Below are 18,667 nucleotides of genomic sequence, written 5' to 3'. Positions count from 1 at the left end.
AGTAGGTGCTCAAAAACTTCTGATTAACAAAAGCAAACACAAAATACTAGCATAATTTACTCAGTGATTAAATAAACAAATTATTTCATAAAGAAGCAGAGCATCTAATGCTGTTTTGGAAATGGTCTGATAGCTCATATCCATCTCTAATTTCACATTATTTACCAAAAATAACGTTATAGTTTTATAAAATTTAATGTTTCTGTGGATCTGAGAAAAAAGTACACATAAATTTCTCAATTTTAGAAAATAAATTAAAAGTTTTACAGAATCATTGCTTTGACTCTGAGAGTACTTGATTACTTTTTTTTTTTTTGGCCTCACTGTGCAGCATGTGGGATCTTAGTTCCCCGAACCCGTGCCCCCTGCATTGGGAGTGTGGAGTCTTAACCACTGGACCGCCAGGGAAGTCCCACTTTTCTTAATAGACCAAATTGTTGAAGCATCGGATGCCCCAAACAATTACATATTATCACGTCTTTTATTACCACATAACTTATTTTTAGTACATTAATCCTTTTAATTTAATTTCCACAAATGCAAACAGTGGGCTTATGCACAATTCGTTAAAATAGTTTTCTCAAACAATCATGACATATTCAAGGACAAATGCACTTGGGACCCAGAATAGGACTGAGTCATTAGAAATTTTGTTTGTGAAATACTCTGCCCAATTCTCTAACTTGTATGTTAGAACATAAATTGACACAGATCTTCAGCAACCCCCAGCTTATGCTGTGGGGTTGGGGATGGGGATTGGAGGAGGGACTGAGGGAAGGAGATCGAGTGTAACAAATTCCCTCACAGGAAGGAATAGCTTAATTTCCAGGACAGAAAGCCATGTGTAACCTTGGAAATACTCATGGATCCAACAATGCCTAAGGCTCTATATATCAACACCTTATGGGACATCTTTTACAGACACACAAAAAAGGGACCTTGCTGACAGCCACCTATATAGGCGATCAGATATGGCTGCATAGACGGCTATTCACCCAAGCACAGTTTTATCTAAGATGACACCTGGAGAAGAGAGTGTTACACTGTAGGACTGTGGTTCTCAACCAGGGACGATTTTGCCCCCAGGGGGACATTTGACAATATCTGGAGATATTTTTGATTGCCACAATTCCAGGTGTGTGTTGGGGGAGGGCGGGGGGAGTGGGCACAGTACTACTGGCATCTACTGGGTAAAGGCCAGAGATGCTTCTACACATGCACAGGATACCCCCAACAACAAAGAATAATTTGGTCCAAAATGTCAATAGTACCAAAGTTAAGAAACTTTCCATAGAATTACAAGAGGAGAATTGGGCAGCTTACATTTCAAATTATAACTTGGAAAAGTTTGCACAATATACATTTAGATGTTAAGTAAATTCTTACTTTCAAAAAAAATTAGTATATATACACATATATATGTTCTCCTTACACTAAACTGTATCCCACCTGTTCTCCTCCTCACCTCATACCTGAAGATAGATCTGCCTCTGTCTTATCTGCCTTAGGGAAACTCTGGCCTGGACTTCATCATCGAGGAACACTGGAAAGCCTTTCCTGCCTTGATTTTGGTGACATCTAGCTTGCAACCTGATGTTTTTTCTACAGACAGGTAGTTTATGTCCTCTCACAGCTGCTCTAAACTTATTACCTAAACATTCTAATAAAACATATGATTTACATGACACATCAGCTGAATTCAAAGAAATCTCTTTACATAGCTCAGTTCTAACTAGTATATTATTGATAATAGTTCTATGCCTCTGATTACTCATTAAGGATTGAAATATAAAATAGGAGCAATTGAAAATTAAACATATTCTTACTACCACTTTGGTCTATAATTAATTCATTCACACAATCAAACAACTGCAAGAGAGCTAAGAGCTCATCTAGTCCAACTCCCTCATTTCGCAGATGAAGAAATTGATGCTCAGTTTCTTTAAGTGACTTGCCCAAAGCCAGAAAGCTAAGTGGTAGCTGAGCAAGGACTAGAACACTGGGCTCCTGAATTTAATATAAAACTCTTTAAATTAAACAATATATTTCAAAAGATCCAGAATTGCTAAAATAATACATTCCACTGAATTTTTATACATGAAAATATAAGAATCACACATGTAGTTATGATAAACTCTAAATGTATTGTGCATATTAATATAGATATACACAATGATATATATATTTACATATAAATATTTTCAGGCCTTTTTCTCAAGTAAGTTACTTGTTATTAAATGTCTGAAATGCATATCATTAACTTATGCATTAATATATCATTGACTTCACAATAATATAAATAATCTATAGTAAAAAAATTCTGAAATACATGGCATGAAAAAGAATAAAATTACTGACCATAATGATCATAAGGTACTGAATTTGAATCTCTTATGAATATATCTTTATAATACTATTCAGTCAAATAAGAAAAAAATACAGTACAAATGTGATTTTCTTTGCAGTCTAATAATAGTATATTTTTCTACAGTTTTTTCTCTATAATATACCACAAACAACTGTTTTCTTTTTTAAGAAATTTACATTAATGAATACATCATACAGTTAATAAAGAAAAATAATGATCTGTCATCTACTTGATCAACATGAAAGCAATTTCCTCATTAAATTGCTCTAAACCTCTTCCAAACCTGAATAACTACTACTAAAGCCAACCCCATTCTTGTCTACTTATTAAAAATATTAACATTATATCATAATTTCAATTTCCTAGCCTTTTCACATTTATCAGGCAAGATTATACATTTACCTAAAAGAATAAAATTTTCAAATATACAAATATGGATAGAAACTGAATAGTTCCTTTCTACAATCAGATATAATTAGAATTACAGTTAAATTATTTGGGTAACATCACGCTTATTTGAAAGATATCCTTCCTGAGGGTTTCTGGTTTTAACGGCAAACACTATAAATTCAGTGCTACATTTTAATACTTTAAAATTCTTAACTATTTTACTTATTTGTCAACTTCTAGACTTACCTGGGTTTTGTTTTAGGTAAATGTGTAAGCTGTTTCCAACAATTTGTTAAGACATTATGAATCCAACCATCACCTGCAATATTATGACAGTTCAGAAATTAAGATTAGGTCTTTGGGATGAAATTTTAATTTTTTCCCCAAATTTATCATGCTACATTTATATGACTATTTTTTGTGCATGTGCATATTTTATCATAAAAATTCTCAAACATGTATGAAAGCCAAGTGAACATGACAATGAACCTTCACATAACCCAGATTCAACAACTATTAAGATTTTACCATATGTGCTCCATTTATCTGTTTGTTATTCTTGTTGCTGAATTCTTCTAAAACAAATCCTAGCTCTTATCATTTTCTCCATATTTCAGTGAGCATTACTAAAAAAAATTGGACATTTTTTACACAGCCACCATGTTATTATCACTTAACCACAATGCCACCGACACAGTCAACAAAACTAAAAGTAATTTCTCGGTATCGTCTGATACCCATATGACCATTTCTTCAGCTGAATCTTTGAGGGAGGAAACTGACTAGACTAGGAGTTAGGACATTTAATTCTCCATAGTTCAATGATGAAAAAAAGCAAATAGGAATTTGAAACAGTAGAGCTCATGAAGATACGATATTAAACAACTCCTAGTGAAATGGATAGATTTTAGGTTTTTTTCTTCCAGTTTTATTGAGATATAATTGACATACAATACTGTATATATTTAAGATGTATAGATGTTAGTTTTTAAATTAGATTCCAAATCCTTTTTAATTAAAAACCCCACAAATTAGAGAAGTATAATAATCTACAGTAACTAACATCCCCTAGAGGAACTGCTGTTCCTCCAACCAGCATCTGGCATTTCTTGGCCAGAAGACTGCCAGATACACAGTTGATGCTCAATAAATTTTGGTTGAAAAACAAATAGTTGTTTTTAGATCCTATATAAAATTATATAAATGGTTTTAATGGTATATAAAGTTTCTTAAGAAAAATGTCTCTAGGCATAGAAAACTTCTGCATTAAATTACAAGACACTTGTCAAACTAAGTGGATATTCTTGGTCACTTGTCTTTCTTGGTGCCACAATTATACTAGTGAAAGAAAAACTGTCTTACAAAACTCACAGTCATTGGGATGAGCAGTAACAGGAGTTAAAAAACTCTAGCTAAGCACTTTCCTTTATAGTTCTGGAACAAAAAGAGAAGCAACTGGCCTTCCCACCTTGTATTTCTAGAGCTTCCTGGGAAAGGTTCCTCTTCTGATCCCCATTCTAGCCTATAGTATAAGCATCTGGATCAAAAATTAGGAAGACACAAAATCAGAAATACTATAGTTCAAAGGGTCTTTAATTCCTCTAGGTTCAACCACTCTTCCTTTCCCTACACTAGGAAACAGGAGAACTTAGACAGGCAAGGGTACGGAAGGAAAGGGGCCTTCTACTTCTAATTCATGATGCAACCACATAGTTGGTGATAAAGGTAAACCAGAAAATCAGAAAAGTAAAAATACCTTAAGTATCAAATACAATCAAGTAAAAAAAGAATAAAATGTTAACTGTAGGCTAAACTTTAATCAACTTACTTAACGGAATATTGTCTGCACTTAGTCCACCAAATAGGAAAAGTGTATCATCAGCTATTGGTGTTAAAGTATGCCATGACCGATGTTTGGGGTTTTCTCCATTAATTGGAATCCTGTGGTGAGGGAAAAAAATAGAAGAATCTAGGTACTGTGTTAGTCAAAATAAAAGTTTTTTGATCATCTCAGATCTCAAAAGAAAAAACTGCCCTCCCTAGTATAAAAAATTTAGATTCTACTAATCCTACCTACAAGAATATTTTTAAAACATTCTTAAATTCTTGATGAATTTACACAGTTTCTTTCCATTTAATGTCTATCCCACTTGGCCAGAACACAGACTGAAAGTTAAAAAGTCAATTCCCAGTTATTCACAATGCATACTGAACATCATTCTTATTGAAGCCAAGCCGGACCTGGTGGGGCTCCTGGGCACAAAAGCCTTTCTGTGTCCCCTTCCCTGAGTTCCAAAGGGCAGGTTCAAACAGCTGCTAATCGGGGAAGGGAGAGGATGCAGACACAAGGGAGGAGCAGTCAAGAAACAACAGTGCAGCCTTGGGGCAGGGTCCTGGTTCTGCCTCAAGGGATACACATAATATCTTTGAGCTCTTCTGCTGAACTGAAACCCCCACCAAATGCAAGATGTTAACTACATGATGAAGCATTTTTCATTCCAGAGAAGGTCACGGTTTGCCCATCACCACCTGACGCCAGATGACCTCTGGATTGAAGGAATGTGGGCCCTGCACGTACCCGGATCCTTATCAGCAACCCCGCCCCTGGGCTATAAGACTCCTCACAGGCTCCCCCTGGTTGGGACACACAGTTCTGAGGGCATTAGCTTGCTGTGGCCTCCTTTGCCTAGCAAAGCAATAAAGCTATTCTTTTTTACTTCACCCAAAACTCTGTCTCTGAGATTTAATTTGGTGTCAGTGTTCAGAGGCTGGATTTGGCTTCACTGTTAGTTAATCAGTAAAACTTCCTCAGGTTTTTAACATAAATAGTTTCACGTCTGTCATTTTTTACTGTTGTTTCACATTTAATTTTGCATTTTCAGCTGACTTCCTTAAGGATATTATGGGATTTTGTTGTTGCTGCTGCTGTTTGCTTTGGTCTATTGATTGTAGAATTTCCTGAAAATGCTACTCTAACTTCAGAATAAAAGTATGCAAGCCACTCCAGATCCAGGACAAACCTCTAAAGATTTCAAACAAATATTGTCATATTCTTAAAATAAAAACAGAAATAAAAACATAAGCACAGGGACTTCTCTGGCCGCCTAGTGGTTAAGACTCCGTGCTTCCACTGCAGTGGGCACGGGTTTGATCCCTGGTTGGGGAACTAAGATCCCACATGCCGTATGGTGCAGCCAAACAAAACAAAACAAAACCATAAGCACAAAACTTTAACTAATTTAGGAGGTGAGATCACACCCTTCTCCAACATTCTGGAATGCTCCAGAATAACATGGGCCGTTGGTAGAAGACGTAATTTATTTTTTCCAAAATGGAAATATTTTTACTGTTTTTGTTAACTATAAAAAACATTTGGGTTACAAAACATTCAACAACCACAAAAATAGTTTTTAAAAAGGACAGTTCTCCTATAATCCTGTCCTCCAGCAATAAGAAATATTAATAATTTGGTATATATCTTTCCTAACTTTAATGCACATATAAAGACATTTATTAAAAATATACAAATTGGGGCTTCCCTGGTGGCGCTAGTGGTTGAGAATCTGCCTGCCAATGCAGGGGACACGGGTTCGAGCCCTGGTCTGGGAAGATCCCACACGCCGCGGAGCAACTGGGCCCGTGAGCCACAACTACTGAGCCTGCGCGTCTGGAGCCTGTGCTCCGCAACAAGAGAGCCCGCGATAGTGAGAGGCCCGCGCACCGCGATGAAGAGTGGCCCCCGCTTGCCACAACTAGAGAAAGCCCTCGCACAGAGACGAAGACCCAACACAGCCAAAAATAAATAAATAAAAATTAAAAAAAAAAAATACAAATAGGATCATATACTCTGTTCAGTCAATTTTTTTCATTCAACTAGTATGTTGCAGAATATTTCCATGAAGCATAGTGTCCTTTGGTAATGGAAGCATGGCAGCTCATTGGGCAAATGCACTATGATTTAAACAACCCCCACTTACGGACATGAGGGCTAATGTCATGTTTTTGCTCTTATAAATAATGTTGCAATAAACATCTTTGTTGTGTGTGCACACACACGTACATATATGCACACACATATAAACACTTGTCCAATTTTTGTCTTAGGAGGAATTCTGGATCAAAGTAGAAATTCCATTTTATATTTTAAACATATTACCAGACTACCTTCCAGAAAATCATACCCATTTTAACTCCCACTAATTGTGTTACAACCTAGCACAAACTGGTCATTTGTAATTATTTTTATCCGGTAAGTGAAAACTATTATTTTTATTTCAATTTCTTTAATAATTTATGAAGTTGGACATCTTTTAAAAATAATTTCTGCATATTTGTATTTCTTCTATGAGTTGCTCATTCATGTTCTTTGTTCACTTTTATTGGCTTGTTTGTCTTTTTCTTACTGATTTTCTGAGTTCTTATGAATCTTAGCCCTTTTGGTTAGAAATACTGTAAATATTACTTCTAGTTTGTTTTTTGTTTGCATTTTCCAATTTGCTTTTTAACTTTTTGTGGTATATATTTCTACACAGAAATATTTAATTCTTAAATGGTCTTATCAATCAGTCTTTTAATTTATGAATTTTGGGTTATATCATCTTTATAAAAGCTTTTTCCATGCCAAGATTTTAAAGATAATCTGCTATATTTTCTTCTAGCACTTTTGAGGTTTTAGTTTTTTTTCAAAAAATATTTATTTATGGCCGTGCTGGGTCTTCGCTTCTGCGCAAGGACCCCCTTCCAGTTATGGCGAGCGGGGGCCACTCTTCATCACGGTGCGCAGGCCCCTCACCATCGCGGCCTCTCCCGTTGCGGAGCACAGGCTCCAGACGCGCAGGCCCAGCAATTGTGGCTCACGGGCCCAGTCGCTCCGCGGCATGCGGGATCCCCCCAGACCAGGGCTCGAACCCGTGTCCCCCGCACTGGCAGGCAGACTCTCAACCACTGCGCCACCAGGGAAACCCGAGGTTTTATTTTTAATAGTATTTATACTTTGGCATAATATATTGGTCTGATTCCAACTCATTACATGAACAGCTGAATTGATAGCTAAATATATTTATTCTATTGCTAAATATATATTATGAGCCATAAAATCTGACTTTGACTCACTCGGTTATCTGTTGACCTGTGATGACCCCATTAAAACTTCATTTGTTCTACTGACCAGTCCTCAAGAATATGTAGTATAAAACCAGTACTTTTACATAATCAATTTTCAACTGCTAGTGTTCTCATGTTTTATATAGTCTAGTTAAAGAATGAACGCTATATTGAAATCTATATATTCCTTGCTTAGGCAAACAATCTGAAGGGGAAGAAAATATCAGTTCAGTTTTACAGATCCAAGTTTGGATTATACCATGCATGTGTGCACACGTGTGTGCAGGCAGACACACACACACACACACACACACACACAAATGCCTACAGATTAAAACACACTTAAATTTCGAACTTACCTTCCAGACCAGGTCCAGGTGTCTAAGTTTAGATAGTGCAAATCATTCATCCTAGTTTGCTAAAACAAAAGTGTATGAAATTGGTCAGTGTTTTACATATTTCATGGGCTAAAATTTTGGTTTTAAAATAAATTCAAATTAAAAATAGATTAACTCTATTTTACTTAACATCAGAAGTTTATATATTGGGAAACAATGCTAAGTATTAATAAAGTTAGCATAGAGCTACCAAATTAATGTGTCAAGGGGGAAAGGAAAAAATGAGTTTAAACTAACAAGATTTAGATAATAAGAAATTAAACTTTTCTGATAAATCACTGAAGTGAAGGATTCTCCCCCATTAAAATATGATTTAAAATCATCTGTGATTACTCATGTATGGTCCGTTTGGGGAATAGAAGATTTTAAAAAGTTATTATTGAATGGCATTTTAATCTCTAGACTATTTGAATGTTCAGCTGTTCCACAAACTCAAAAGATCAATTTTTGTAAGAAGCATCAAACATTAAAGACCATTTTCATAAAAAACACTAACCAAAACACGTCCGCCAAAGATATAGCCCTTATTTCCGAGAACTGCACACGTATGCGCGGCTCGTGGCTGCGGTGGAACACCACCCTGCAAGCAGAGATCAGAAAATGGAGCGCAAAGGTTTGAAACATCTATAATGAAGTCACATTCCTATGCTCAGTATGAGAAATACTTGACTGCTAAGTTACCATTACCTATGTAACTTAATTCAAAACCTTAATGCAAAAGTTCGTTCTCAATAGTAATAATTATAGACAAATACTACTCTTAAGGAATTACATTTATTCACCCTGATTTTTACTTTTTTTTACAATATTGACTGATTTATTATTATTATTATTTTTTTTTTAATTTATTTATTTATTTATTTATTTATTTTTGGCTGTGTTGGGTCTTCGTTTCTGTGCGAGGGCTTTCTCCAGTTGCGGCAAGTGGGGGCCACTCTTCATCGCGCTGCGCAGGCCTCTCACCATCGCGGCTTCTCCCGCTGCGGAGCACAGGCTCCAGACGCGCAGGCTCAGCAACTGTGGCTCACGGGCCCAGCCGCTCCGCGGCATGTGGGATCTTCCCAGGCCAGGGCCCGAACCTGCGTCTCCCGCATTAGCAGGCAGGCTCTCAACCACTGCGCCACCAGGGAAGCCCTGATTTATTATTATTATTATTATTATTATTATTTTTTTTTTTTTTGGCTGTGTTGGGTCTTAGTTGCAGCATGCAGGATCTTTCATTGTGGCATGTGGGCTCAGTAGTTGTGGTGCGAGGGCTTAGCTGCCCCACAGCAAAACAGGGATTGAACCCACGTCCCCTGCATTGGAAGGCAGATTCTTAACCACTGGACCACCAGGGAAGTCCCTGATCTTTACTTTTTAAAGCGTTTTTCTTAAATGCCTGACACTATTTGGCAAAATAAGATTTCACATAGGGACTTCCCTGGTGGCGCAGTGGTGGCTGGGAATCCGCCTGCCAGCTCAGGGACATGGGTTCAAGTCCTGGTCCGGGAAGATCCCACATGCCGTGGAGCAACTAAGCCCGTGCGTCACACTACTGAGCCCGGGCGCCTAGAGCCTGTGCTCCCCAACAAGAGAAGCCACCGCAATGAGAAGCCCGTGCACTGTAACGAAGAGTAGCCCCCACTCGCCCCAACTAGAGAAAACCCGCACACAGCAATGAAGACCCAATGCAGCCAAAATAAATAAATAAATACATGTATAAAAAAAAGAAAAAAATTTCACATAAATTTTAGCTTAAAATATAAAGATTAAAAAATTATATTTAAAAACATTTTCTTTCTCTCCCTTGCCCATCCCCCCCCTTCCCTCCTTTTTCCTCTCTCTCTTCTCTCTCCCTCTCTCTCTCTCTCACTCATACACATATACAGAGACAAACACACACAGAGTTAATATTAATATGAGTGAGCAGTACACTGTGTGATGATCTCAGAGACTTAAAAAAAAATCAATCTGCCCCCCCAAAACTCTTGATGCTTCAAATTCCACAATAAGAACTTCACTCTTGGCTTAAGCCAGTGTTTATCTCTTACTAAAACTCTTCACATTAACTGATAATACTTCTTTATACTTTACTTTGAATAAATATAGCAGATCTTTTCTTCAGAGAAGTTTGGGGTTGGTGGGAAAAGAGGGTATAAATGGGTAGATTAATGAATAAGATTTGAAGGAAGAATTTTTTTTTAATTAATTAATTAATTTATTTATTTATTTTTGGCTGTGTTGGGTCTTCGTTTCTGTGTGAGGGCTTTCTCCAGTTGCGGCGAGCGGGGGCCACTCTTCATCGCGGCGCGCGGGTCTCTCACTGTCGCGGCCTCTCTTGTTGCGGAGCACAGGCTCCAGACGCGCAGGCTCAGTAGTTGTGGCTCACGGGCCTAACCGCTCCGCGGCATGTGGGATCCTCCCGGACCGGGGCACGAACCCGTGTGCCCTGCATTGGCAGGCGGATTCCCAACCACTGCGCCACCAGGGAAGCCCCTGAAGGAAGAATTTTCTGCATAATTTCCATGTGTTCATGGTGGGTACTTTCGTGTATGTATTTAATTCCAAGTTCTGAAAGAACCCAACATTTTCAGCTCATTGGCTACCGAATGTGGGCACAGGAAATTTAAGCACTACATCCAATATCATAACCTCCTAGACTTTTTTACTTGAATAATTATGAGGTCAACATGGTAAGAAATAATTCAGATATTACCTATATAACACTTAAATAAATGAGAGAACCATTTGTGTTGCAGTTCCCAACACTTCCAACAAAACAAAAGTTTTATTGTCCCATCCCTGATCTGAAATTCTGGAAAAATTCTTCTACTATATACACATTCATTATGAAATAAATATTGACTTTCTTTTTTATTTATGAAATACATTTAATATCCAACCAAAGCTTCTGAATAAACTGAGTTCATACCAGTCCAAACAGAAACAAAGTAATGGCATTTGCATTAGCCTGTGTGGCTAACTGCATAAATAATGCACAGTGCTTATTAGGTCGTTTGAAATACTGAAAATAACCCAAAGACCACTATTATACTCTACTGTTCTCATAGGGTTAAAAGTCCCATGTAGGAAAACACATTCAACTTTCCATTTAACAGATGACATTATATGGCTTATCTAAAAGTACACAGTTCTTTTCAACCAGTTTCTTCAACTTCAACAGCAATAACTCTTACACTCTACCATGTTACCTTTCCTTTTGCTGCAGATATTTAGGAACAATTAATTAATTTAAGAATGTCTCTAAAAAATAAACGGAACAAATTCTAGCTGCAACCACATCAGAAAAACCTTCAGCTATAGGGGCTTCCCTGGTGGCGCAGTGCTTAAGAATCCGCCTGCCAGTGCAGGGGACATGGGTTCGAGCCCTGGTCTGGGAAGATCCCACATGCCGTGGAGCAGCTAAGCCCATGTGCCACAACTACTGAGCCCGTGGACCTAGAGCCCATGGTCCACAACAAGAGAAGCCACCGCAATGAGAAGCCCGCGCACCGCAATGAAGAGTAGCCCCCGCTCGCCGCAACTAGAGAAAGTCCGTGCGCAGCAACGAAGACCCAATGCAACCAAAAATAAATAAATAAATTTAAAAAAAAAACCTTCAGATATAATATAAACAATGTAAGAACTTATTTGAAGAAATAATCAGAGAAATCACAGTGAAAATACTGTTAAACACTAACTGAAAGAGTGTCAGTGCCTGTTAGGCTGCTGGTGCAGAAGGGGGGAAGGGGTATGGATTAAGGTAAGGAGAGAGAGAAGGAGTCACAACAGAAAGACCTGAAGTCCAAAGAACTAATTATAAGCTACCTCAGTTCACTTATTCCAAGGAGCACATTCTAAAAATATGCCTGCAGTAGCTCCAGACTCTTGCTTATTCTCTAAGGGAGCAGAGCGTTAAGAGGCCTGAAAGAGATCCAGGATGAGTTTCAGTAGATCCAGTCTCAATAATATTTCTCTCCACCTGCTTGCTGACACGAAATTATTTTAGCAGAGATAAGATGCTTTTATTTCATTAATACACAAATCTTAACATTAAAATGCTGACTGATTGAGTTATTTGTAGTGAGGTGGATGGAGTTAGAGTCTGTCATACAGAGTGAAGTAAGTCAGAAAGAGAAAAACAAATACAGTATGCTAACACATATATATGGAATCTAAGGAAAAAAAAAAAAGGTCATGAAGAACCTAGGGGTAAGACGGGAATAAAGACACAGACCTACTAGAGAATGGACTTGAGGATATGGGGAGGGGGAAGGGTAAGCTGTGACAAAGTGAGAGAGTGGCATGGACATATATACACTACCAAATGTAAAATAGATAGCTAGTGGGAAGCAGCTGCATAGCACAGGGAGATCAGCTCCGCGCTTTGTGACCACCTAGAGGGGTGGGATAGGGAAGGTGGGAGGGAGGGAGATGCAAGAGGGAAGAGATATGGGAACATATGTATATGTATAACTGATTCACTTTGTTATAAAGCAGAAAGTAACACACCATTGTAAAGCAATTATACTCCAATAAAGATGTTAAAAATAAATAAATTAATAAAATAAAATGCTGACTGCAGGAAAATTCAATCAACAAATATGATCGACTGATAGTTGATCAGTTCCAAAATTAGAAGAGAACAGAAGAGCACTGGAAACCTGAAAAGCACTGCTTGGAAAAAGAGGATGCTGAGAAGGGTCAAACCTTGTAACACTTGCTATTTTGCACAGAACCTCCCTCACTACCATCTACAGAAGCTGAACTGCAAGGAATTTTAGTCATACGTGCATGTTAGTGACAGAAATTGGGTTTTGCCTGTTCAGCATTCTATTCTGCACAGTTCCGGTGAGCTGACCAATCACAATACCTTGCTCCCCTAGGGACAGACCTGAGACTCAGACCTGGCCAGTCATCCCCTTGGCAGCAGGGACTGATATAGAGTAGGAACATGCTTAAGTAGAGCCAGAGTCCTTTTCTAGGACAAAGATATAGACATTGACAGAATACAGCACCAACAGAAAGATCTGCTGGTGTAGCCAGGGCCCATATTCCCTTCTAAATGAGCTGGACAGTCTGCAGTAGACAGAATGAAGCTGGCACACAGAGAAGCAGGGAGAAGCCAACAGAGAGATGCAAATATTGTGATGGTGTTGGATAACTTGCTCCAGTTCCTAAGGTCCTGGTCCCTGTAGCTCTTCCACTGTGTGAGCCACTTCAAAATACGCTTCCCAGCTATGTGAGAATTCTTTAATGGCTTAAACTAATGTGAATTTGTGTTTGTTCACGAGCAGATGAAAGAGTACTAAGATTGCAAGGGTTTATGAAACATGGGCTTTTTAAAATCATGGACTTTGTTACGAAAGGACTTTTTAAAAGAGACTTCATTAAATCAGGGCATTACACTTGTGGGTAAAGAATGATGACGGCACCTCTTTAGATTTTTCTAGAAAACCTTAGTTAGCCTGGAGAAAAATATGTGATTAAAAAAAAGTACTAATAACAGTTCTCATAAGAGAACCCCTTTGTATATGATAACAAACTCAATTACTAAAATCCAATAACCCAGTAAAAGAAATAGATTTTAAAAGTATTAATGAGTACACAAACATAAAGGTAACTTTTTACAATACTTACTTTAATTTCTGGTTGAAGCCAACTCTGTGTCTTTGTGTCAAATATGTGAACATCGTTATGCCAACCCCAGAATATCTGCTCTTCCTAAAACAGAAATTTAAAAAATATTTTTGAAAGCTTTTATAATTTTTAGATTAGTATTATAGTTTCACTGCATATTCACTGGTGAAATAATAGGCACTTTTACAGAAATAGAGTTAAGTGTGACCATAGTCATAAAGCTAATGCATACACCAGGGTAACTATAGTCATAAAGCCAACGCATACACCAGTGTAACCACAGTCATAAAGCTAATGCATATACCAGTGGCTCACAAAGTGTGGTCCCTAGGCCATAGCAGCATCACCTGGCAACTTTCCTTCTCATAGTATTGCTTGCATGAGTCATGACTTTACTTGTTGACAATCTTCCACTTCTCTCAAAGGAATATCTCTTTTAAAATTGCAGAGAACAGAATGATATTTACATTTGGAAATCTCTTTTCCTAAAGTACAGGTTCAGAATTCCTAATCACTGCTGTTAGAAACTTTAGGGAACAATGGTTCCTTTTTCCAAAAAATTCCAATCAATTCTACTTGACCAAGCACCTTGTTCTTACGCATCAAACTTATGCTCACTCTCTTGTCTTCTAGGAAGACGAAACTATTGGCAAGGCAAAGATTTAGCAGTTAGACTGTATTTATTATCTTCTGCATTGCTGAAATCCTCTACCACTACTCTAGCTTACCTCTGTACCAGTTTTATGTTATATGTCAGGAATATATCATTCATTTTTGTCAGGACTTGTCAAACAAGTCAAATAAACTAAATAATTTACTTAGTTTAGAATCTAAATGAAAAAATCTACCTGTACACCATAAACTTTAGGACATGATCATTAGCCTAACTGTACTAGAGGAGAAAAAAATGAGAGATTTCACTGATGAGTAGACATAATTAATGGGAAGTTATATTACTAAATATTATCAGTTATACTGTAAGTAGCAAAACTTTAAAGATATTTCATTTTAAAAACTCAAAAACCATGTAAACCATTTTTAACACTTAAAAACCATTCAGTTTTATTAATTAGCACATATTAATTTCACACATAGTCTAAATAAAGATTATGGAGAATTTTTAAATACCCATATACAAAGAGATATACATGAAATGTACATATACCTTTACATTAATAATGTACAATAATAATACATGCTAGTAGAAGGTAAAACTGAAGAGTTACTGTGTATCTTGGTGGTGAGATCAATGGTTTTTAGTTATCTATTAAAAGATTTCATTTTTATAAGTCATGAGTTCTTTCATTAATAATAGTTTATTCTCTAACCAGTAAGAATAAATAGAAAAAGTAATATGACTACCAACTTACTCACTCTCATACAGAAGCCAGACTGAGCTATGAATAGTTCTGGTGGACGTACCTAAAAGGAGGTGTATGTCAGCAATAGCCACTGCGGTTACCTATGAACAAAGTATTTCCAAATTGTGCTAAAGCCACTAGTTGTCTAACAGAAGCAGCTATAAGTGATTAATGGCATCAGAAAAGACATTACTCTGCCAGTAGCCATGAAGGCTGATATAATTAGGTGAGAGAACCTCCTGCAACTGAACCCAAATTCAAAAGAGAGAAAATACATTTTTTTTTATAATATCAATTACAGCAAATTAAAATGAGAAAAACTGGGCTCATTATTTCTGAAGACTGTAACGTGACACTAACTTAGAGGAAAATGTAAACAGGGATTACTCTCTTACCCAAGATGCATCATGAACATCAAAACAATCCTGGAGTTCATTGTGTCTCCTACACCCATAGCCACCAAAATATATTAATCTGAAAAACAAAACAAAGGACACACTTTAGGAGTTCTACTTTCAGTCTGTTCACAGAAAGTAGGAAGACATCATTTCTCTCACAACCTAAACAAGCCATATAAACTACAAAACCATAGTTTAAAAAAAAAATCAAAGAGCTATGGGAACAAAGAGACCTAAATGAACTAATTCCAGAAAGTGATGAGCTCCCAGTAGGAGAGAAGAGGCCCATGGCTGCTTTCATCCCTGATGTAACAGCAGGAGGAGAAAGAATCCAGCACAGATTGGGTTTGTAAAAGAAGTCACCCAAAATTTTAACAGTCACATGTAGGCTGGCATAGCAAATTAGAATCTTAAGAAACTCAGCCACAGAGGGAGCTTGAACCTACTCAACAACTTTTTCACATAGTCTTCAGGGAGGGCTCAGGGTCAGTCACCAACAGCTGGAAGCAGAGAAGAGCTGAGCAACTCTCCTTGAGGCAATCTGAGCTATCAACTCTAAAGTTTGGGATCTGGGCAGGAGATCTGGCAGAAACACCTCAGAGGCATGCCAAGCCATTATAGCATACAGGGTGGCTGCCCTCAAAAGGCCAGGGGGGGAGGTGCAATGCTGAAAGAGATCTCTCAAGGTGCAGAAAGTATAAAGTGGGATTGGAGAGCAAAGAGAACGCCCTAGCAACACAGGTAGGCTATGAAACAAGGAGAGATCTCCCACAGTTCTGAGAAGTAGGTACTCAGCTGTGAAGCACTGTTCAAAATCTCTAGACAATCTCCAGTGCTCAAACATTGGGCTGTAGCAAAGGAAAGTCTTGGTCCTGCATCAGAACATTTGAAGCCAGTGGTTAAACTGAATCAAACTAAAGCTGCAACAAAGCCCAAACACAGATCAACTATAGATTAGACTGACTTAAATCCCACTCTTGCAACCTGAAAAAGGAAAAAAGGGCATGTCCTTTTCTGGAAAGAAATATTGTTTATTCCCATCTTTACTGTTCTTTCATACAGAATGTCTGTCAAATGATGAAGAAATTACAAGGTATAAGAAAAGGCAAAAAAAGTGACCCATGATCAAGAGAGGAAAGAGTCAATATAAGCTGACTCCAAGGTGGCCCAGATATTAGAATTATTAGACATGGCCTTTAAAATAACTATGGTAGAAATAGTAACAGACCAGTTTGTAAAAGGTGGACAATGTGCAGAAAGAACTAGGTAATTTTAGCACAGACATGGAACCATGAAAAAGAATGAAATGAAAATGCAAAAAAATTAGAAAATAAGATGTCAGAAATAAAGAAATTCATTAGATAGTCATAACAGGAAACTGGACATAGCAATGGAAAAGATCAGTGAACTTGAAGATAAGTCAATTGGTCAAAAAAAGTATCCAAATTAAAACAAAAAGAATAAAAGAGTGGTGGGCGGGGAAGAGAGCCCAAGCTCTGTATAACAATATCCTATGATCTAATGTGCATATAATAGGAGTCCCAGAAGGAGAAGAGACAAATAAATGTGTAGAAGAAATATTTGTTAATTAATAAGAACTTCCTAAAACTGATGAAAGATATACATCCACCAGCCCCAGAAGCTCAGCACACTCCAAGCTGGATAAATACAAATGAGTGAATTTCTCACCAGAAAAATGGAGGCCAAAAAGCAATGTAATAAAGTCATTAAAGTGCTGAAAGAAAGAAAAAAATCTGTCAACCCCATGAGTGAAAAAAATCACAAGGGAAATTAGAAATTACCTTGAAATGACTGAAAATGCAAACAGAATAAAACAAAACTTATGGAATACTGTGAAGGTGGTGCTCAGAGGGAATCTTATAGCTATAAATGCCCACAAATTTAAAAAGAAAGATCTCATATCAATAATATAACTGTACACATCAAGGAACTAGAAAGAGAAGCAAACTAAACCCATAGATAACAGAAGGAAATAATAAAAATTAAAGGGGAAATAAGCAAAATGGTGAATAGAAAAACAATAGAGAGAAACAACAAAACCAAAAGTTGGGTCTTTGAAAATATCAACAAAATTGACAAATCTTTAGCTAGGTTGACTAAAAAAAAAGTAGAGAAAACTCAGTTACTAAAATTAGGAGTGACAGAGGGGACATTGCTGTTAACATGACAGAAATAAAAAGTATCATAAGAGAATACCAAAAAACTGCATACCAACAGACTGTATAAACTAGATGAAATAGAAAAATTCCTGGAAAGACACACACTTCCAAAAGGGGCTCATGAAGAAATAAAAAGTCTGAGTAAACATATAATAAGTAAAGAGACTGAATCAGTAATCCAAAAACCTCCCAACAAAGAAAAGTCCAGGACCAGATGGCTTCAGTGGTGAATTCTATCAAATATTTCAAGAAGAATTAATACCAACCCTTCTCTAACATTTAAAAATACTGAGAAGGAGGGAACACTTCCTAACTCATTCAATGAGGCCAGCATTATCCTGAAACTGAAGCTAGACAAAAACACAACAAGAAAACTACATATATCTGATAAGGGTTTACTATCGAGAATATGTAAAGAATTCCTACAACTCAATAACAAAAAGATAAAACAATCCAATTTTTAAAAAATGGGCAAAGGACTAGAATAGACATTTCTCCAAAGAAGATATACAAATGGCCAATAAGCACAGGAAAAGATGGTCAACATCATTAGTCACTGGGGAAATACAAATCAAAACCACAATGGATACCATTTCACACCCATTACAATGGCAATTATAAAACAAACAAACAAAAAACAAAAGAAAATAGCAAGAGTTGGTGAGACTGTAGAAAACCGGAACGTTTATAGTGGGAATATAACATGGCATAGTTACTGTGGAAAACAGTTTGGTTCTACTCAAAATGTTGAACATAGGGGCTTCCCTGGTGGCGCAGTGGTTAAGAATCCACCTGCCAATGCAGGGGACACAGGTTCGAGCCCTGGTCCAGGAAGATTCCACATGCC

The 18,667-nt window shown here is 37.2% G+C and overlaps 1 protein-coding gene across 3 annotated transcripts in view; it reads right to left on the bottom strand.

The window, feature by feature from the left end:
• KLHDC1 (kelch domain containing 1) overlaps positions 1-18,667 on the bottom strand; it is a 53,837-nt gene that overhangs the window by 10,628 nt on the left and 24,542 nt on the right. For 2 of the 3 annotated variants that reach the window (XR_009007718.1, XM_057544175.1), the window contains exons 5-11: positions 15,638-15,716; positions 15,256-15,303; positions 13,882-13,965; positions 8,756-8,839; positions 8,221-8,279; positions 4,587-4,699; positions 3,005-3,077 (exon numbers count right to left, since the gene is read on the bottom strand). Coding sequence is in view for 2 of the 3 variants with exons in the window: in XM_057544175.1 (XP_057400158.1) it covers positions 3,005-3,077; positions 4,587-4,699; positions 8,221-8,279; positions 8,756-8,839; positions 13,882-13,965; positions 15,256-15,303; positions 15,638-15,716 (540 nt within the window). In the remaining variant the exon portion in view is untranslated. The remainder of the gene's footprint in view (positions 1-3,004; positions 3,078-4,586; positions 4,700-8,220; positions 8,280-8,755; positions 8,840-13,881; positions 13,966-15,255; positions 15,304-15,637; positions 15,717-18,667) is intronic. The other variant, XM_057544176.1, reaches the window with a different exon arrangement.

This window comes from Balaenoptera acutorostrata, chromosome 3 (genome assembly GCF_949987535.1).
Source record: "Balaenoptera acutorostrata chromosome 3, mBalAcu1.1, whole genome shotgun sequence".
NCBI classification, from domain to species: domain Eukaryota; kingdom Metazoa; phylum Chordata; class Mammalia; order Artiodactyla; family Balaenopteridae; genus Balaenoptera; species Balaenoptera acutorostrata.
The sequence above is the reverse complement of the archived record's forward strand: the minus strand, read 5'-3'. Positions and strand labels throughout refer to the sequence as shown.